The 22,289-nt window shown below is 42.6% G+C and overlaps 2 protein-coding genes across 2 annotated transcripts in view; one reads left to right on the top strand and one right to left on the bottom strand.

The window, feature by feature from the left end:
- The window catches only part of SLC27A2 (solute carrier family 27 member 2), a 55,183-nt gene extending 47,408 nt beyond the window's left edge, over positions 1 to 7,775 (bottom strand). The window contains exon 1 of the mRNA XM_068551400.1: positions 7,263 to 7,775. Coding sequence (XP_068407501.1) covers positions 7,263 to 7,740 — 478 coding nt within the window. The 5' untranslated portion in view covers positions 7,741 to 7,775. The remainder of the gene's footprint in view (positions 1 to 7,262) is intronic.
- Positions 5,959 to 22,289, top strand: part of ATP8B4 (ATPase phospholipid transporting 8B4 (putative)) — a 315,749-nt gene continuing 299,418 nt past the window's right edge. The window contains exons 1-2 of the mRNA XM_068551361.1: positions 5,959 to 6,802; positions 13,297 to 13,395. The gene's annotated coding sequence lies outside the window, so the exon portion shown is untranslated. The remainder of the gene's footprint in view (positions 6,803 to 13,296; positions 13,396 to 22,289) is intronic.

The raw sequence follows: 22,289 nt of genomic DNA, 5'->3' as shown, positions 1-22,289 counted from the left end.
AGTGTCTTTTCTAAACATGATTGGGCCCCATGTTTTCTGCTTCACACGTGTATTTTTTTTGTAATTCTTACTGTAAAGTCTGCTTACTTAAGATAAAAGTGGCAATCAACAGGGACATATAAGATCAAATAAATCTACTTGTCACAGGTTGAGCTCCCTGGGACTCTGAGAATTGTGTGTAGGTGTGCTCTCGGGAATGACGCCTGTGGGGTTGCACGGAAAGTAGATTGGATAGAGGGAGAGACTGCACTGTGATGCAGTCACACAGTGGCCTCCCTCAATTGATCCTACAGGGACTCTGGGCCCGGGATGGCCCTTCAGGTTGTCCCAAATGAAGTGAAGTGGATCCTACCTCCATGCCTGCCCACCAGCCAGTCATTGGATGCAGATTAGGGGTGGTAGTGCTTGACCTTGGGCAAAGCAGCTTTCTTCAACCAAGGGCAAGCCCTGGAAAGGCTCTTAGCTGACCGCTGTCAGCTACCAATGCTTTCAGCAGCTGAGGAATGAGTACCTCAGTCCTGGAGTGGGGACTTGGGCAGCACATCACAGCATCCACCACAGCTTTCATTCTTAGTGATAAAAGATTTACAAATTTCATTTGTGGAGAACAATTTGTATAGTAGCTTTACATACATCAGCTTGCATAATTTTCCCAATGACCCTGTGTTATAGATGATGGTAAGCCTGTTTTTACAAATGAGGACAGAAGCTCAGTGAGTCTATGTATGGAAGGTTATACACAAAATAAAAAGAATTATACTGGGCTTCTAGGAGTCCCACCTCCTTGTACTAGATATTCAAGTTCAAGTTTTGGTAAAGTGCCTTGATTTTTTGTAAGACACTGTCTACTTGACATGCTCAGTGCTTGTTCAGGCATGTGGATCTGCCTTTACACAGTACTATGGATAATCTCTCATTGATTTTTTTGATGAAGAGCATAACCTTAAGCTTTATGAAAAGTAGGATTCAGGGAAAGTTGCCTAAAGGGTGCAGAGTGGATCTGTCACTTCTTCATTAGTCTGGGCTGAAATTATGGATGGAAGTAGAACCTCAGAGAAAGCAGTACACCTTTGGATGATGGAAAATCGACTGATTATGAAATCACTGATCCCCCTTAAAATTCATCTTGTTTAAAAGAAAAGAAAAAAAATCAGGGTAGCATAGGAATTTTCCTCCCTCACCCATAACCTTTTTTTATAAGAAGGGGAAGAAGAGAAATTTCTGAGTACACAGGCCCACTCCTAGAAAGCAGGGGGAGAGGGCAGGTGGTGAGCTGAATCAGTCTTCATCATCAAAGTGGCAAGACGCTACTGGCTAAACCTGCTGCTTTTTAATAGGAAAGGCATTCAATCTAGCAGCTTGTTCTGCCATTAGATTGCCTCACTGAATGGGTAACTGATAAATAAATAAATAAATAAATAAATAAATAAATAAAACACCCCAGGAATGTTTACTAATAAAGTAAGATCTGAAAAGAAGGCAATGAAAGGAAATGGGTTTTGATCAGAATTTCAGGATGAAATGGTTGGCGGATGAACAAATCAGAATTGAAGACTTATCTTTTCTTCACTCAGAAAGGCAACTGAAACAAACTGGTTCTAACACAGCTCTTGGAGACTGAAAATAGTTTTAAAAATACCATTTGTAACTGTGATTTTGCATTTCTATCCCTGGCAGTTTGGAATTATAGTAATTAATAACCTAGCGTCTAGTCTGTACCTCAACAAGATGTGCTAGAACACCCTTCAAATAGAGGCATGCATACCCTCCCCTCCCCCACAACACAAATCACCCTGAGGTCAGAAAGCTGTTTAATCAAGGTTAAGTCCCGCTAGGAGAAAGCAGATTTTTAACAGGATACATACTCGTTTCATATTTATATAATTATATAATTTCTTAATATTATTTTTCATTTCTCTCAGTTAAAGTGTCTCGCGTTCTAAATAGCCCTGGAATCAAGGGTAACGGCTCGTCATGAGGTTACCAGGTCACTCCAGCCCTTACATAATTATAATCATTTGACATCCATAAGCAACCAAGTCACCTGTCTACTAGTTGTGTACTTCCCTATTTCTCAGAGGCTGTGGGAGGGTCCTTTTCAAACACTGGCCAATTACACTCCTTATGCAGAGTAATTCAAACGCTATCCTTCTTCGGATTCAATAACATTGACAGCTGATTTAGAGTTAATTTTGTTTTTACCTCTTCACTCCCTTCTTGTTTCTAAACAAGAAAATAAACTGATAAGCATTCCCAGATATGCCAGCAATGTGCTCGTTTGTTTTTGAATGGAGAGGTACAACCATCCCCCTTGCCACCTTTAGTTATGAGCAGGGCAAGAAGAAAAATTTTAGAGAACATCTTTAAGCTAGCTCTCTCTTCAGAGCTTGGGTTACTTGGCTGGGATCCTAGCTCTTGAATATACTCCTCATTTGATGTCTGGGTTTCTGGCCTCTACCATCCTAGACACAGACTCTCCCCAGCCCATTCTGTGCTCATCACCAGCTCCCTCTCTGGCAGTGAGTCCTGGAGAGAGCCCCTCTCTCTTGTAGCCCTCTGCCAGCAGTAAACTGGGAGGTAAAACAAGTCTGTGGTAAGGAGAGGCTGGGCCTGGGGGGAGATTGGGTCTAAATGGATTTTCTCAGATTAGGATGTATTTTATTGTTTTAACAGCATTTTTCATGCCGTCATGGCCATCCCAATAGTTCTTAGACTTTGGAGAAGAAAGCCTGTTACAGCCAACCAAAGTGATGGAACTCATTAATGCCACAAACATTTACTTACTAGGGCATTATTCAAAGATATATGAGAAAACTGTAAGCCATTGAGACAAAGTGCATTGAAGCAACACATCTAAGTTACTCCTTGGGCAGCCCAGAAAGAGGAATGGAGACAGGATATCTCTATGCCCTGATCCTTGAATAAGTTTGCACTAGAAAATTATCTCATTGCATGGAAGTGAGGCCACTGCTGTTGGCCATTCCTTGGGTTCTCTGAGTCCCTATTTTCTCTACAGTAGAGTCTCTTCAGTAAACAGCTTAAAAATGACTATTATTTAAGTCCAGCCTGCTGTTGTCCTTACACAGTAAAACTCTTTAATGAAGCATCTCACTGGTGTTGGGGACCTGATGAAAACTGCCTCTGGACTCCTCTTACCTAGAATTCCCCCTCTACAACTGCATTTGCCCAGCTCTGTTGTCAGTGTCCCCAAGAAGCCTTCACCCTCTGCTCTTTTTCCTCCACAGCACTCTGTAGCTCTCCCAGCATACTTATCACATTCTCCTGGGCATCACAATCATTTGTGTATATGTGGCTTAGTTCTTCTACTGGACTGTAAGATCCTTGAACTAATTCAGCTTCTCTCCCCATCCCACCATGGCAACTAGCTTGTACCTTGCGGGGACTCTCTAAATATTTCTTGATGTGATATCAAATTGTCGTGCCATCTGCTTTTCTCCATCTAACCTCAAAAGTTTGTTTGATGAGAGTTCCCCTTGGTCCTGACACTAGTTTTAGAATGTTCTCCTGTTTTGGAACTTTCAATGATGCAACACTTTTGAAAGCTATTGGAAACATTTTATCTTATCACATTGTTTAAAGGAGGTCCAATTTTATTTTTCACAACCCTGCAAAACCAGGTCAAAGGTAATCTGGAATATATTATAACCTCTCTGGATCTCAGTCTTGAAAGACATAGTATCTTTGTTACTAAAGCCTTGTACAAGAGTAGTGCCAACACTGGGGGAGCTGTGCATGATTATGTTGAGCCGTGCAATGCAGACCTGGCCAGTGAGCTGATGAATGAGTTATTCTTCCAGTAGAAGAGCTAGCTCAGTGACAATCTTAATGCGAGCATAAATGGAAACAAAGCAAACTTACAATTTTGGGGGCCCTTTTGGGTGTTTAAAAAAATTTTTTTTTACAAAACATCCTATGTTGTATGAAACTAAATATGGCTTGCTGTCTTACCCATATTCTATGTTTGGGAAGTTGCTTGAAAAACTACTGGCCCAACAAATTGGTTTCTATCAACTACAACATTATGCGGGTTTCAGTAGCTGAAGGCAATTTTTCCATGTGATTACATACATCATACCCTTCTATGGAGAAGGATCCTGAAATGTACCACAGAGAGAAAATTATATTCTCTGGGAGATGGGTGGTTCTGTTTGATTCAGGGAAGTGTTTGTGAGTCTTTGGCTTTCTCTAAGTATAGTAAGTTCTGATGGAAAATTGGGTACTGAAATGCCTGATAAGGTTGAGCCCTGTTAAACTTTGTGAAGAGTCCCCCAAATTCATGACAAGTGGATCAGTCTTCATGATAAATACCACTGTGCTGGTCCTTTACCTACACTCCAGAATTTGACGGATAGCTGAAACTCAAGAGCTCTTACTAGCCCATGAGCCCTGAGGCTGAAATTCGAAGTAAAGAATCAAACCCTGTTGAACTGTCACCCCTCCAACATTTCTAAATCTTTTCATCTTTCGGTACCATGTTCAAATGGTGTAATAGAATATAAAAAGTGTCCTAGAAGTGAGAAGGAAATTGGGTTCTGTCCCCAGCTCTCTCTGACCCTAGGGAATTGATATCACCCCTCTGGGCCTTTGTTCGTTCAACTATTAAACAAGTGGGAACTAGACTGATTGTTTCTCAAAGCCTAGTCCTTAGATGATTTGCTTCAAAATCATCTAGGGGTGGCATGGGGCTTGATATAAAAATACACTTTCCTGGGCTTCCCTGGTGGCGCAGTGGTTGAGAATCTGCCTGCCAATGCAGGGGACACGGGTTCGAGCCCTGGTCTGGGAAGATCCCACATGCCGCAGAGCAACTAGGCCCGTGAGCCACAACTACTGAGCCTGCGCGTCTGGAGCCTGTGCTCCGCAACGAGAGGAGGCGACAGTGAGAGGCCCGCGCACCGCGATGAAGAGTGGCCCCCGCTTGCCACAACTAGAGAAAGCCCTCGCACAGAAACGAAGACCCAACACGGCCAAGATAAATAAATTTATTAAAAAAAAAAAACAAAACACTTTCCTGGGCCCCACTACAGTCCTGCTGAATCAGTGTTTTTGGGGGATGAGGCTCAGGAATCTGTTTTTTTTTTTTTTTTTTAATAAGCTTCCCAGGTGATTCTTACGCTCATTAAAGTGACTTCTAAACTTTTTATTGCAGTATAACACACTCGTTAAGAGTTGGAGGATTATAACATTAGAATATCTCTAAGATTCTTTCCAACTTTAAAGAATTCTAAGAATCAGTCCATTCAACACATTTACGCATGGGCACATTTATTAACAAGCATGCAACTTTGGACTCTGTTACCCCCTTTGCAGGAACCGTTTCAGATCAGAATGTAATTCTGCATGCTGTGTAATGGTCTCTCAGTGATTTGGAAAAACAGAATGTCTTTCAAATGTGTGGCCTCTCTCAAAGGTCAGTTTACTGTAGAGAGTGCTGTAGGTCCACTGGAAAGTCTGTTCAAATTTGATCTGAATGTCAGAATTTCCTTATACTTTCCATGTACGCTGACCAAAGCATAATACTCAATGACAGAAGACTGTTGCCTGGGCGGGAAAGGAGATACCTGGCTGTGTTTCTGATTTGATTACAGAACCAAACTCTATTATAGTCATTTAAATCCAAGCTTCTTTGTCAATAAAACTCCCAGTCTTTGACCTCCCTCACAGAGGGCCTGGGATAATATGCAGGTAAAAAGTATTTAAATCCCTCCTGAAGTGGTACACAGATCACTGTGCTAATAACTTTCTTCTGAATCAACTGGTAAAGTAATAGGTTTAAGAGAGTCTTCCAGTTACTAAATAGTGACGTTGTCTCTTTTCCCAGGCAACTAGAAATTGTTGGGAATTTTCTAGGAAAAGCCATCCCTTTTAAATAATGTGGCTGCCTTTAAAATTATCCCCCTGCTTTTAAACTTTTATACAAAGCCTTCATTTTTTTTTTTTTGGATTACTTATTTTATGCCCTATGAAACAGGTGTGTAAGCTTCCTGGTTTCCCACAAGTGAATAGACATCTCATCTTTGTGTGACACTAGGCGAACTCCTTAGCTTGCTTCAGTTTCCTCAGCTATGAAATGAAGGAGGAGAGCAGACGGATGCTTAGTCTCCTCCAGCTCTAACACTTTCCACTCATGTAGAGGAAGGTAGCGTAACGTAGGGAAAGTCATGGGCTTTGAAACTGGACAGACTTAGGTCGGAATTTTAAGTTTCCTCAGTTGTATGGCAGGGGGTAATGATATGTTAGTTCTCAGGGTAATAAAAGCATGTGGCATAGGGCTTGGCACAGAAAGACATTCCAGAAAGGTGAGGCTTCCTGGCTCCCTATTCCTCCATGGCTTTTAGCCTGCACCTGGTTAAGCCTCCTCTTACTGATAGAGTGAGAAGCAACCCCCTGGTCCTTATTCAAGTGCAGGGACAAGATTTCTGGGAAGGGAAACCCAGCAGTCCTGTGGGTAACAGGTTCTTGGTTTCTTCCTGACCTGGTGACCACTGGAGCATGAAGTTACCATTTCGGGTCTGGTTGAAATGTGGCAGGAGGTAACTACAGAACCAAAGGTCACTGTTGCTATAGACGTAATGAGGGCTCACCAGAGCCCGCAGCAGGTAACCAAAGTCTTCTCCCTGGGGAGTGGGTGGGGTCACCTTCTCTCTGCCGTGAGAATCCAGGGAGGCTAACAGCATTTGAGAGTTGGAAGCAGCCTTGAAGACCTTTAGAGAGAAGGAAACCGAGATGCAGGGAGGGAAAGTGACTTTGCCATGATCACACAGCCAATCAAGCAGCAGAGGTGAGAACAGTCTCTCTGGATCCTCCGGAATTCATACTCATGACCCTCTGCATTTCAATGCAGATGTTGTCAGCACTGGTTAAGAGCTTGGATTCTGGAGGTAGATAGATCTGGTTAACCTCCTCCTCTGAATTCTGTGATCTGGGGCGTAAGGTTCCACCTCTTTGGCCTGAGCGGTCTCAACTAAAAAGTCAACCCTACCCGTGTGAGCATTCACAGCAAGGCTGTATGTGTAGTGCTTAACAAAGGGTCTGGCACGGTCAGCTTCCACGACAGAAGGTTCTAATGATCATTAACTGGCGCCTTGAGGAAGGGCTGCCATCCCCTCCCTCTACACCTCCAGTTCCGAGCCGAACCACCCCCCCCCCCCCACCTCCTAACCCCTACGCCGCCACGCTGCAGCGGGCTCGTCAAGGCGCGGAGGAGCCCGGTGCCAGGGCGCGGCGGTCCCCAGGCTCACCTGGCGAGGCCAGGAGCACCTTCGCCCCGCAGCACTGGAAGCAGTGCAGCAGGGACTTGCCGCGGATGTTACAGTTGAGGCACGCCATGGCACAGCCCAGCTTGGCCAGCCCCAGCCACAGCCATACGTAGGCCGGTTCGTTGCCCAGGAATATGGCCACGCACTCTCCCTGCCGGAGGCCGAGGCGGTCGCGCAGCGCCCTCGCCACTTGGTTGCTGCGTCGGTCCACCTGCACGTAGGTGAGCGTCTGGTCGCGGAAGAGCAGGAACGGCTTGTGCGGGCTCTGGTGTGCTCTCTCCAGAAAGGCGTGGAGGATGGTGCGCACCGGCCGGCGCTGCCCATGGCGACGCACCTGCCGGGCCATCCTGGCCAACCGCAGGAAGTAGCTCACGTCCTGGAAGAAGTAGGGGGAGCAGAGGTTCATCAGCAGCGGCAGGAGCAGCACCCCCGCCAGGACCGCGTAGATGACGGGCAGCATGACGGCGGCCGGGCCCCCTGGCCCCTCGAGGGCAGAGGGCGCACTACGGGCGTGCAGCGCGGCGGCGGGGCGGGCTCCGGGCGGACGACTGGCGAGCGGCGCAGGGGCGCTCGGCGAGGCGGGGGTGACGGCGGAGCGCCTGGGCTGCCGGCACTGTTGCGGGCTCTCGGGCAGGTGGAGCGGTGTCTGGGCTGCCCGGGTTTCGGGGCGCGACCGGCCGGCTGAGCCCGCCCCCTCGTCGGGGTGCAGCCACCTGCGCGCCAGGCCCGCCCCTGCGGTCCTCCCCAGGCGGGGAAGGCGGCTCCGCGGCTCACTGGGGCCTCGGCTGCCTCTCCGCCCGGGTCTGGAGGTCTGGGGCCAAGGCTGGACTCCCCTGTGGTGTGACCTTATCAAAATGGTGACCGTAAGACACCTTAGAAGACGTTGAGAAGATTAGAGGAGATAATGCAGGCACAGGGCTAGTGTTATTTATTGCTGCCCGAATAGAGTGCCTTATAGAGACGACAGATTGTCATTATCAATAGAGAACCTTCCAAGTGGGAGACAGTCCTATGGTTTATTAGTAGCGGGCACCAGGTGCCACTGCCAGATCAGAACTCCATCTCTCCTTTCTGGTCCTGGGGGCATTCCGCCTACTCTCTGTTTCTCACATTTGCTTTCCTACACCCAGCACCCCGCCGGACCCCGCCCAACCCCCAGGCTAATTGCCAGGCGGGCTCTTGTGACAGAGTTCAGGGGTGAACAAAAGCGCCTGCGATTGCCGCTTCCCGCTCGTCCCAGCCCCTGGGCAGTGAGTGAGGATGGGACGCTCCAATCCGAGACGTCCCTTCGGCCCAGCTAGCCCAGATTAAGCTTGAGGTAGCGCCACACTGCCCCATGAAACCAAGTTCCGGTGAGGTTTTGATTAGTTATAATACGTTGTTCTTTAGGTGATCTCCCCTTCCCCCCTCCTTGTATGTTGAAAATTCTCAAGTATTGTCATTCCGGTTCAATTCAATTTACTAAGTGGCTCCGTGAGAAACTAGCACAACACAGAGGAAATTAAGTAAAAGTTATTGGCATTTCTCAGAAGCCATTTCTTTTTCTTTTTTTCCTTTTTTTAAAAATACATCTTTATTGGAGTATAATTGCTTTACAATGTTGTGTTAGTTTCTGCTGTGCAACAAAGTGAATCAGCTATATGTATACCTATATTCCCATATCCCCACCCTCTTGCGCCTCCCTCCCACCCTCCCTATCCCACCCCTCTAGGTGGACACAAAGCGCGGAGCTGATCTCCCTGTGCTATGTGGCTGCTTCCCGCTAGCTATCTATTTTACATTTGGTTGTGTAGGCATGTCAGTGCTACTCTCTCACTACGTCCCAGCCTTCCCTTCCGCTCCTGTGTCCTCAAGTTGGTTCAGAAGCCATTTCTTTTAGGGTGATCCTTTCTTTTAATTTCCCTTCGTGCTGCTTCTATACAGAGTGAATACTGGCTGCTTGCTACAGAGGAGGGTCAGGATTTAAGCAAAGCAGCGTTTTACTCTCTTCCTCCTCTGTCTTCCTGCATTCATCCGTTTTATTCTTATGAGACAACCACGAGTAATGAATGCTTACCCCTGCCAGAAACTAGCCTCTGCTAGGGGCTTCCTGTATGATAGTTTTGGAGCCTCACAGTCATCTAAAGATGGCACTTTCATGCTTATTTATAGACAGGAAAGGGACGCTGAGAGAGGTGAATTAAGACAGCTAGTAAGTGATGCATGGGATTTTGGAATTGGTATCTTTTTGTTCCCAGGCCCACTCTTTACTGTAGCAACATGTTATGCTGTTCTCCTATTCTGTGGGTTTCTATCCATGTTTTCTTTTTCCTTTAGCAATTTTATTTTTTCCCCCCCTTTCACAATCTCCCCTTCCCCCATTTTTTTTTTATCCCCCTCTTCTTATCCCTGGGACCTGCTTTAGCAACCCTTTCCCTTTTCCTGACTCTTTCATGGCTAATCCCGCTACTATCTAATGACTGGTTGAGTCATTGCCCTGGGGAAGAGCCGGGGGCCTTGGTTATCCCTGAGGAGAAGGCTGTAGTGTAAAAGTAGAGGTCAGGACAGAAGCGATTCTGTAGTGCACCTCTTTTTTCATGTTGAAGCTAGAGCCAGCCCTCCTTTTCCATCCCAAAGCCACCTGGTCCCTTCATGACTAATGACTTCAGTGTAGCCTCCTAGACCTCTCTTGTGTTGTTCTTAAACAGCTACTCTTTCCCCAGAGTCCTTGATTGCCACAAATGCCCACTTTCTCCTCTCTTACTCTGAGAATCGCTTTAGCCTTGTGCATCCACAGTTTTTCAGCTGCAACTGAAAGAGAACGACACCCAAACTGGCTTAAGCAGACACAGGAATTTGAGACTCAGAGTCCAATGGTAGAATAGGCTTCAGGTAAGCCAGTTTCCCTTTCTCCATTTCTCTGCTCTGCCTCCTCTGTTCTCAGGCTGGTTCTCCCCTCATGGTCCAAAGATGGCTGCCAAGCCCTTAGGGATACTTGCTTCCAGTGTCGACTTCAGACAGAAATGTAAGATTCTTTTCCGTAGGAGAAAAAAAAAAAAAAAAAAAAAAGGAAGAAAAGAAAAAGAAAAAAGAAGAAAGAAAGCTCTTACTGGGTTATGTGCCTGTCTTTGTGGGCTGGGGGGAGAGAAATGCTGATTGGTTTAAGCCGATCAGGGCTCACCCATGGAGCTGGGGGTACAGTCAATCCCACCTACACCACACTATGGAAAAATCAGGGTCTTATTAAAGAGGAAGTGGGGAGAAGAAATGAATTTGGGGAAGCAATTAGCTAATGTTTGTTATATATATCTTGGAACTCTTTTTCCCAATGATTCTAGCTTCCAGCCTGGGTTCCACTTTGTGCTCTACCACCAGCCTAATGATCTTTGTGGAAATTTTGCTATCATCATCTCTCCAATGCTCAGTTGTCTTCAGTGACCCCCTCATTGCTTCCCATCCTCTTCCACTCATGGCGTCTATAGACAATTGTCGTATTTGTACAGCATACTAGAACACATCTAGGCTGGAGCTGATCAGATGCCCTGGGTCCTGCCTGGCTCCCTTGAGGAGGGAGAAGATTGGCAGCTTAGCACATTGGTTACCCATTCTAGAAACATCTGCTGGGAAGCTCTGGTTTATCAAATGAAGTTCAGACTTTAATTTCTGGCTCTTCTGATGCTGACTTGAACTTTCACTGCACTCAGTTAACAAATATTTGTTGAGTTTCTACTATGAACCGAACATCATGAGGCACTAAGTATTTGAAAATGGATCAAAACTTAATTGCAACTACTCCTTTTCAAGAACACTTTGTTTTGAAGAATCTGGTCTACACCCTCCTAAAAATGCCCTGCATATTCCTCTTTGTATGACTTTGTTCTTGCCTATTTCCACCACTGAACTCTCCACCCCTCTAAATCCCAACTCTTTAAGGCAGTGGTTCACAGATTTCTGGTTTTCTCAGTCCAGTACCATTTCAAAATAAAGTACCAACTTAAAAAATTTTCAAGTAAAATCAGCTGCCCCTAGCCAACTGCAGTCTGTTTTTTTTTTTTTTTTTTTAATTAATTTATGTATGGCTGTGTTGGGTCTTCGTTTCTGTGCGAGGGCTTTCTCTAGTTGTGGCAAGCGGGGGCCACTCTTCATCGCGGTGCGCGGGCCTCGCACTATCGCGGCCTCTCTTGTTGCGGAGCACAGGCTCCAGACGCGCAGGCTCAGTAATTGTGGCTCACGGGCCCAGTTGCTCCGTGGCATGTGGGATCTTCCCAGACCAGGGCTCGAACCCGTGTCCCCTGCGTTGGCAGGCAGACTCTCAACCACTGCGCCACCAGGGAAGCCCTGCAGTCTGTTTTTATTACTATTTCATAAAAGGATGACATTTTTAGCATTAAAAAGGAAAGTATAATATCTGTTATATGTGGAATCTAAAAAAATGGTACAAATGAACTTATTTATAAAACAGAAATAGAGTCACAGATGTAGAACACAAACTTATGGTTACCGGGGAGGAGGGGCGGAGGATAAATTGGGAGACTGGGACTGACATATAACATGTCCGTATATAAAATAGATAACCAATAAGGACCTACTGTATAACACAGGGAACTCTTCTCAATACTGTGTAACGACCTATATGGGAGAAGAATCTAAAAAAAGAGTGGATGTATGTATATGTATAACTGATTCGCTTTGTACACCTGAAACTAACACAACATTGTAAATCAACTATATTCCAATCAAAATTATAAAAAAAGGAAAGTATAACTGAACCATACACTTAAAAATGGTTAAAATGGTTAATTTTATGTTACGTATATTTCACCACAAAAAATATACACAAAAAAAAGGAAAAATACACACAGAAAGAAAAGTATAGTCCTTTTCGAGGAAGGACGAAGACAACATTATACCAACATATAAAAAAGATAGAAATTAAAATATTTTTGAATGCAGAAAAAAATACAACTTTTATTGGTTTATTATCCGTAGATATTATTTCTATGTAAGTTTGAGTGTTTAGAAATACAAATTCAATAGTGAAGCGTGAATTGAACCAAACCTCTTGGACTTTGATATAACCCAAGATTGTTTTATCACTGAGGTCTCAAACATAAAGCTTCCTTACCCCACACCCTTAGCGAAGCTGCCTAGTCCCCTCCGCTCCCATGCCCCCACAGCCACGGAGCCTACCTGTTACCTTCATCAAGATTCTAGTGCCTTCCTGACCAGTCTCTTCAGCCTCCTAGACTCCTTGTTTCCTTAGACGTTCTACCCAGAGCACTAGGTTACCGCAAATGCCCACTCTCTTCTGACCCATTCTGAGGCACTGCAGGAGGAGTTCAGGAGACAGATGTGATAACTGGAGTGCACGTTGACACCTGCTAGCCTGGGTCAGGACTTCCCTGATGCTTCACCCCCATTCATTCATCTCTGCTGGTGTCTTAGGGAAAGCCTCCCAGTGGCAGTTCCCAACTCCCTTCTACGTCCCCAATCCCAACCTCAAATGCTCTATAAAAGCAGGTGGTCTCTCCTCCTACTTTATGGTTCTCAAACTTTATGGGCATCGAAATTACCTGGAGAACATGCTAAAACACAGCTTGCTAAGCCCCACCTGGAGAATTTCTGATTCTGTAAGTCTTGGGTGGGGCCAGAGAATTCACATTTCTAAGAAGTTACCAGAAGATACTGTAGCTGTTGGTCCAGGGACTATACTTTGGGAACGGTTGATTTAACCCAGTGGTTTCCCAGCTGCTCAGCAGAGCCCGAGGACTTCTGAGGAGCCACTGAGGAAAATTCATTGCGGAGCATGGGGAGGGGACTCTGGGACCCAACCCAGCTCCAATCAGAGGAGCTCTATGTATATCTGTTTTACATATTGGACTATCATGTAGACTTCACATGAAAAGAGTGTTCCTATAACCTTTTCTTCTGAATACTCCAGCCTATGTGGATCTATCCCTTGTACTGGACTTATAAACCTACCACACAGCTTGGCTCTTGATTATTTCATGACTGTTAGTTTTGCCTTCCCAATTAGGATTCAGTTTCCTGGAATGAAGTAATGGAACATGAGCCTTGAAGTCAGAGGACCTGGGTTCAAGTCCTCGCCTGTCATGTATTGGCTGAGGACGCTTAGGTGAGTTACCTGAACTCTCATAGCACCTTGTATTAATTTTGTAGCCCTTGAGGCGCCTAATGCACAGAGACTACTGTCAGCAAAAAATGTGTAGGTTATGAAGCCTGTTGCTTATGTAACGTTACTTAGTACAGATAGGAAGTTTGTGTGACCAGTCCATTCAGTGGTTTATAGGAGGGTTCATCTCTGACTGTGTTGTCTGCCATGAATCAAATTGTATTTCTTGAAATGTGGGTGCCTGCCATCCTGTGGAATGCCTAATGTAGTAGCATTCAGGTACAGATGTACAGGATGTGTAGGGAAAAGGTAAGAGTCTGGTGAAGATGGAATATACTGAGATTAGCCTTTCTTTTGGAGAATGAAGGAAAGGAGAGACTGAAAAACAATTGGTTGTTGGTTTTAGAGATGAGGGAGTAGGGCTCCCCTTTTTTTTGCATCCCAGTGATGCTTACTAACTACACAATCAAGACAAAATACAATTTGAGAAAAAGGCGTTTGCTCTCATTAGTTCTCATCAGAATGCCTTTGATTTGGTGTTGAATTCTAACTGAGGGAAAATCCTAGTGAATCATTATTGCTTCTAGTGCTAACGTGCGTGCTTCATAAAATTTGGTTTCAACCCTCTCTGTCCTCTTTCAGTATCCCACGACAAGCTCCAGCTCCCTGTCCCAGTCACAACACACTCTTTTCCATTCCTGAATGTGTGGGTTACTTCTTTACCCCTTTGCCCTTCTCTTGTCTTGTAATATCATCTTCTTGCCTACTTCTTAAATGTAAAAATTTCTTAGGGTGTGTCTTTACCTTTCTTCTCTCTGTCTCCTTCTCTCTAGATAGCCTCATCTATTCCTATTGATGCTGAGGAATCCCAAGTCTAAATATTCAGCCCTCACCTTCTCCTGAGTTCCACATCTGATTTGTTATGGTGTACTGAATACCTCCATATGAATTCATTTATTTAGTCATTCACTTATTAATTTATTCATTTAGCATTTACTTAAAGTGCACTAGGTGAACACTACTTCACAGTGAAGCAGATAGGGCAGATATTATTATTCTCATTTTCAGGTCAGTGAATTGAGATCCAGAGAGGTTAACCAATGTGCTGAAGGTCAGACACAGCAAGTCAGTTATGGAGCATTAACTCAAGTTTTCTGATTCCTATAGGCACTGGTCTATAAAGTGTTGTGGGTTGAATGGTGTTCCTGCCACAAACCCTCAGTTCCGTAATCATTTCCCCCTGCCCACTGCATGGATGCTGCTTAAAACGGTGTCTGCTGGTACCTTATGGCATGTGATTATTTCCTTCTCCCTGCAAATCTTTCAGCTTTGGCTTTCTCCTTGCTCAATTACATTCCCAATTTTCTAGCTCAGATTCTTTTTTTTTCATATTCGTATCTTTTATTGAAGCACAGTTGATTTACAGTGTTTCAGGTGTACAGCAAAGTGATTCAGTTATATGTGTGTGTGTGTGTGTGTGTGTGTGTGTGTGTATATATATATACTCTTTTTTAGATTCTTTTCCATTATAGGTTACTATCTAGCACATATTCTTGAGATAACAAATCTGGTGGCCCAAACAAATCACCCATATACATGATTGTGTAGAATTCTTAAAGCAAATATCCATAGGCTGCTGTCCAGCCTATAGATTACTGCAACTGAATAAGGTGCACAGTCTTGGTCCAATCAGCTATGTGTATTCGTGGAGATGCATGGAGGTGGGAAGAGGGAGGGGGTGGAGTCTCCCAGTTCAAAACATGATCACTGTACAAGGCATTCAGTTGTGGAGACTTGGCAGTTTTCCGCTAAAGGGACGATGGGCATGGTAAAACACATTAATTGGCTTGTCTCATCTTTCTCTTCTGTTTATTTCAGATTATAATGTCTCCACTGAGTTCTCTCTGGCTACTATACACAGCAGTCATGGATAACTAGCTTCTATTCACTAATAAATTATAATTTATAATTGCCATACTTATGTGGCAAGATTATTTGTGTAGCTCCAAGTCTGATATCATAGTCCTTCTGTCTAAAGAACTTCTCGTAACATTTCTTGAACTGTAGATCTCCTGGCAGTAGATTCTTTCAGCTTCTGTTTTTCTGAAAAAGTCTTTATTTAACCTTCATTTTTGAATGGTATTTCCACTGGGTAAAGAATTCTGGTATGAATAGATTTATTCTTTTGGTACTTTCAAGATGTCACTCTGCCGTCTTCTGGTTTGCATAGCTTCTAACTGCTGGGTTTCTTTTTTTTCCTGATAATTTTTAAAAATTATTTTTATTTTAAAATAGCACATGAGCATGGTTGAAAACTAAGGACAATAAAAGTCAGAGTGGAAAACCATGCAAACTAAATGCTCCTCCCTTCCGAACCCCAGCCCCTCAGGTTCTTCTGGAGGCAATCACTGTTAGCAGTGACTTGGTGACATATGTAAATTTTGTTCAGAGTCTTCAAAGATGAAAGAATGCACCTTCTATTCAAGAGAGTAGTCCATAATGAATTTAAGTTACATCAATTAGTAGGAATGACTGAAAGAGTAGAAATTACCATGAATGGCAAGTAGAAGAGTATGGATTTTCTTTGAAAGATTTTTGAACAGAAAGCTGTTAGACCTGATCACAGAAATGTGTTGGGAATATTGCAGGGAGGAGATAGAAGTAGACTGTTGAGATGAGTCCAAGGCAGTTTATTGAAGCCTCTGCACTTGCTTGGAATTTTCTGTTAAGACATAGGCACAAAACTTATGTTAATAATTAAGCTTCCAATTATGAACACTAACTTTATGCCAGACCCTGTGTTGAGTGCTTATGTATCTTTTAGTGTAGTCTTCCCAGTGCCCCTCCAGAGTATACATCGTTATCTCTGGTTGATAGATAGGAAAACTGAAAACAACTGGTCAATGACATATTCAGGATGGAATTAAGGTTTGTCTTCCTCCAAAGACTATGCAAGTGAACTCCTGCATGAATACGCCTTCGTAGTTGCAAGGCATGCTTCCATCCTCCCTTTTTCTTACTGTCCAGTGATCTGTGCCTACACTTCTTGCTCCTCAGAGATAGCTGTCAAGATCTACAATCCATACAATGGGTATCAAGTAGGAAGGACCATGGCTGCTTTATTTCTTATCTTTGTTTCTTTGTATATCATTTATTTTTTTCTGGCTATCTTCAAGATTTTCGCTTTATCTTTGGTTTTCAGCAGTTAGACTAGGTGTGTGTGTGTGTGTGTGGTGTTTAATTTGTCTTGTCCAGGCGTCTATGAAATTCTGATCTATAGTTTGATGTCTTTCATAATTTTGGAAAATTTTTGGTCATTATCTCTTAAATATTTCTTCTGCCAATTATTCTCTCTCTTTCCCCTCTATGGCTCCAAATATTCATATATTGGGCCATTTGACATTTTTGAACAGTTTTTGGATGCACAGTTTTTATTCACTTTCTTTTTTTGAATTTTTGAATTGTATTTATTTTTTTATACAGCAGGTTCTTATTAGTCATCAATATTATACACATCAGTGTATACATGTCAATCCCAATTGCCCAATTCATCACGCCACCCCCCCCCCCACCCCCCCCCCGCCACTTTCCCCCCTTGGTGTCCATACGTTTGTTCTCTGCATCTTTGTCGCTATTTCTGCTCTGAAACCAGTTCATCTATACCATTTTTCTAGGTTCCACCTATTATGTGTTAATATACGATATTTGTTTTTCTCTTTCTGACTTACTTCACTCTGTATGACAGTCTCTAGATCCATCCACGTCTCAACAAATGACCCAGTTTCGTTCCTTTTTATGGCTGAGTAATATTCCATTGTATGTATGTACCACATCTTCTTTATCCATTCGGCTGTCGATGGGCATTTAGGTTGCTTCCATGACCTGGCTATTGTAAATAGTGCTGCAATGAACATTGGGATGCGTGTGTCTTTCTGAATTATGGTTTTCTTTGCGTATATGCCCAGTAGTGGGATTGCTGGGCCATATAGTAATTCTATTTTTAGTTTTGTAAGGAACCTCCATATTGTTCTCCATAGTGGCTGCATCAATTTACATTCCCACCAGCAGTGCAAGAGGGTTCCCTTTTCTCCACACCCTCTCCAGCATTTGTTGTTTGTACATTTTCTGATGATGCCCATTCTGACTGGTGTGAGGTGATACCTCATTGTAGTTTTGATTTGCATTTCTCTAATAATTAGTGATGTTGAGCAGCTTTTCATGTGCTTCTTGGCCATCTGTAGGTCTTCTTTGGAGAAATGTCTATTTAGGTCGTCAGCCCATTTTTTGATTGGGTTGTTTGTTTTTTTAATATTGAGCTGCATGAGCTGTTTATATATTTTGGAGATTAATCCTTTGTCCGTTGTTTCATTTGCAAATATTTTCTCCCATTCTGAGGGTTGTCTTTTCGTTTTGTTTGTAGTTTCCTTTGCTTTGCAAAAGCTTTTAAGTTTCATTAGGTCCCATTTGTTTAGTTGTGTTTTTATTTCCATTACTCTAGGCAGTGGATCAAAAAAGATCTTGCAGTGATTTATGTCAAAGAATATTCTTCCTATGTTTTCCTCTAAGAGTTTTAGAGTGTCCGGTCTTACATTTAGGTCTCTAATCCATTTTGAGTTTATTTTTGTGCATGGTGTTAGGGAGTGTTCTAATTTCATTCTTTTACATGTAGCTGTCTAGTTTTCTCAGCAGCACTTATTGAAGAGGCCGTCTTTTCTCCATTGTACATCCTTGCTTCTTTTGTCATAGATTAGTTGACCATAGGTGCGTTGGTTTATCTCTGGGCTTTCTATCCTGTCCCATTGATCTATATTTCTGTTTTTGTGCCAGAACCATATTGTCTTGATTACTGTAGTTTTGTAGTATAGTCTGAAGTCAGGGAGTCTGATTCCTCCAGCTCCGTTTTTTCCCCTCAAGACTGCTTTGGCTATTCGGGGTCTTCTGTGTCTCCATACAAATTTTAAGATTTTTTGCTCTAGTTCTGTAAAAAATGCCATTGGTAATTTGATAAGGATTGCATTGAATCTGTAGATTGCTTTAAGTAGTATAGTCATTTTCACAATGTTGATTCTTCCAATCCAAGAACATGATATATCTCTCCATCTGTTTGTATCATCTTTAATTTCTTTCATCAGTGTCTTATAGTTTTCTGCATACAGGTCTTTTGTCTCCCTAGGTAGGTTTATTCCTAGGTATTTTATTCTTTTTGTTGCAGTGGTAAATGGGAGTGTTTCCATAATTTCCCTTTCAGATTTTCATCATTAGTGTATAGGAATGCAAGAGATTTCTGTGCATTAATTTTGTATCCTGCAACTTTACCAAATTCATTGATTAGCTCTAGTAGTTTTCTGGTGGCATCTTTAGGATTCTCTATGTATAGTATCATGTCATTTGCAAACAGTGACCCTTTTACTTCTTTTCCAATTTGTATTCCTTTTATTTCTTTTTCTTCTCTGATTGCCATGGCTAGGACTTCCAAAACTATGTTGAATAATAGTGGCGAGAGTGGACATGCTTGCCTTGTTCCTGATCTGAGAGGAAATGCTTCCAGTTTTTCACCATTGAGAATGATGTTTGCTGTGGGTTTGTCACATATGGCCTTTATTATGTTGAGGTAGGTTCCCTCTATGCCCACTTTCTGGGGAATTTTTATCATAAATGGGTGTTGAATTTTGTCAGAAGCTTTTTCTGCATCTATTGAGATTATCATATGGTTTTTATCCTTCAGTTTGTTTATATGGTGTATCACATTGATTGATTTGTGTATATTGAAGAATCCTTGCATCCCTGGGATAAACCCCACTTTATCATGGTGTATGATCCTTTTAATGTGTTGTTGGATTCTGTTTGCTAGTATTTTGTTGAGGATTTTTGCATCTATATTCATGAGTGATACTGCTCTGTAATTTTCTTTTTTTGTAGTATGTTTGTCTGGTTTTGGTATCAGGGTGATGGTGGCCTCATAGAATGAGTTCGGGAGTGTTCCTTCCTCTGAAATTTTTTTGGAAGAGTTTGAGAAGGATGGGTGTTAGCTCTTCTCTAAATGTTTGATAGAAGTCACCTGTGAAGCCATCTGGTCCTGGACTTTCGTTTGTTGGAAGATTTTTAATCACAGTTTCAAGTTCCTTACTTGTGATTGGTCTGTTCATATTTTCTATTTCTTCCTGGTTCAGTCTTGGAAGGTTATACCTTTGTAAGAATTTGTCCATTTCTTCCAGGTTGTCCATTTTATTGGCATTGAGTTGCTTGTAGTAGTCTCTTAGGATGCTTTGTTATTTCTGTGGTGTCTGTTGTAACTTCTCAGTTCTCATTTCTAATTTTATTGATTTGAGTCCTCTCCCTCTTTTTCTTGATGAGTCTGGCTAATGGTTTATCAATTTTGTTTATCTTCTCAAAGAACCAGCTTTTAGTTTTATTGATCTTTGCTATTGTTTTCTTTGTTTCTATTTCATTTATTTCTGCTCTGATCTTTCTGATTTCTTTCCTTCTGCTAACTTTGGGTTTTGTTTGTTCTTCTTTCTCTCGTTCCTTTAGGTGTAAGGTTAGATTGTTTACTTGAGATTTTTCTTGTTTCTTGAGGTAGGCTTGTATTGGTATAAACTTCCCTCTTAGAACTGCTTTTGCTGCATCCCATAGGGTTTGGATTGTCGTGTTTTCATTGTCATTTGTCTCTAGGTATTTTTTAATTTCCTTTTTGATTTCTTCAGTGATCTCTTCATTACTTAGTAGTGTATTGTTTAGCCTCCATTTGTTTGTGTTTTTTTATGATTTTTTCCCTGTAATTGATTTCTAATCTCATAGGGTTGTGGTCAGAAAAGATGCTTGATATGATTTCAATTTTCTTAAATTTACTGAGGCTTGATTTGTGACCCAAGATGTGATCTATCCTGGAGAATGTTCCATGTGCACTTGAGAAGAAAGTGTAATCTGCTGTTTGGGGATGGAATGTCCTATAAATATCAACTAAATCTATCTGGTCTATTGTGTCATTTAAAGCTTGTGTTTCCTTATTAATTTTCTGTTTGGATGATCTGTCCATTGCTGTAAGTGAGGTGTTAAAGTCCCCCACTATTGTGTTACTGTCTATTTCCTGTTTTATAGCTGTTAGCAGGTGCCTTACGTATTGAGGTGCTCCTATGTTGGGTGCATATATATTTATAATTGTTATATCTTCTTGTTGGATTGATCCCTTGATCATTATGTAATGTCCTTCCTTGTCTCCTGTAACATTCTTTATTTTAAAGTCTATTTTACCTGATATGAGTATTGCTACTCCAGCTTTCTTTTGATTTTCACTTGCATGGAATATCTTTTTCCATCCCATCACATTCAGTCTGTATGCGTCCCTAGGTCTGTAGTGGGTCTCTTGTAAACAGCATATAAATGGGTCTTGTTTTTGTATCCATTCAGTGAGCCTGTGTCTTTTGGTTGGAGCATTTAATCCATTCACTTTTAAGGTAATTATTGATATGTATGTTCCTATGACCATTTTCTTAATTGTTTTGGGTTTGTTTTTGTAGGTCCTTTTCTTCTCTTGTGTTTCCCACTTAGAGAAGTTCCTTTAGCATTTGTTGTAGAGCTGGTTTGGTGGTGCTGAATTCTCTTAGCTTTTGCTTGTCTGTAAAGCTTTTGATTTCTCCATCAAATCTAAATGAGATCCTTGCCGGGTAGAGTAATCTTGGATGTAGCTTCTTCCCTTTCATCACTTTAAATGTATCATGCCACTCCCTTCTGGCTTGCAGAGTTTCTGCTGAGAAATCAGCTGTTAACCTTATGGGAGTTCCCTTGTATGTTCTTTGTCATTTTTCCCTGTTGCTTTCAATAATGTTTCTTTGTGTTTAGTTTTTGTCAATTTGATTACCATGTGTCTTGGTGTGTTTCTCCTTGGGTTTATCCTGCCTGGGACTCTCTCTGCTTCCTGGACTTGGGTGGCTATTTCCTTTCCCACGTTAGGGAAGTTTTCGTCTCTAATCTGTTCAAATATTTTCTCGGGTCCCTTCTCTCTCTCTTCTCCTTCTGGAACCCCTATAATGTGAATGTTGTTGCGTTTAATGTTGTCCCAGAGGTCTCTTAGGCTGTCTTCATTTCTTTTCATTCTTTTTTCTTTATTCTGTTCCGCAGCAGTGAATTCCACCATTCTGTCTTCCAGGTCACTTATCCGTTCTTCTGCCTCAGTTATTCTGCTATTGATTCCTTCGAGTGTATTTTTCATTTCATTTATTGTCTTGTTCATCTCTGTTTGTTTGTTCTTTTGTTCTCTTAAGTCTTTACTAAACTTTTCTTGTATCTTCTCGATCTGTGCCTCCATTCTGTTTCCAAGATCTTAGATCATCTTTACTGTCATTACTCTGAATTCTTTTTCAGATAGATTGCCTATCTCCCCTTCATTTAGTTGTTCTTGTAGGTTTTTATCTTGCTCCTTCGTCTGCAACATATTACTTTGTCATCTGATTTTGTCAAACTTACTGTGTTTGTGATTTCCTTTCTGCAGGCTGCAGAACCGTAGTTCCTCTTGCTTCTGGTGTCTGCCCCCTGGTGGATGAGGTTGGTCCAGAGGCTTGTGCCATTATCCCCTTGATAGGGGGTTTGATTGGTGTTGTGTTCATAAGAGCCTGCCCTAGATATTGAGTGGGGCCTCCCCTTTTCTCTGAAGTTGTCACTGCCCTGTCAGCTGCAGGGTCTGCTCCCTAGTTGTTGGAGTAGAGGTCCCCAGACCTGTTTCTTAGCTGTGTTTCTGATCTGCGGTGTGAGGTAGGCGGGATTGGAGCACTCACACTGGGAGAGCAGCCACTGAGCATTTCGCCACTGGAGCTGTTCACCCATGATTGTGCTCCATTGTGTCCCCTTTTGCCCATTGTGTGGGTTCACAAAATATACTGTTGCTGGAACTGCTCTCAGTC

The sequence above is a fragment of the Eschrichtius robustus genome, chromosome 1 (assembly GCF_028021215.1).
Source record: "Eschrichtius robustus isolate mEscRob2 chromosome 1, mEscRob2.pri, whole genome shotgun sequence".
NCBI classification, from domain to species: domain Eukaryota; kingdom Metazoa; phylum Chordata; class Mammalia; order Artiodactyla; family Eschrichtiidae; genus Eschrichtius; species Eschrichtius robustus.
Note: the sequence above shows the minus strand (reverse complement) of the source record. Positions and strands in the feature narration are given on the sequence as shown.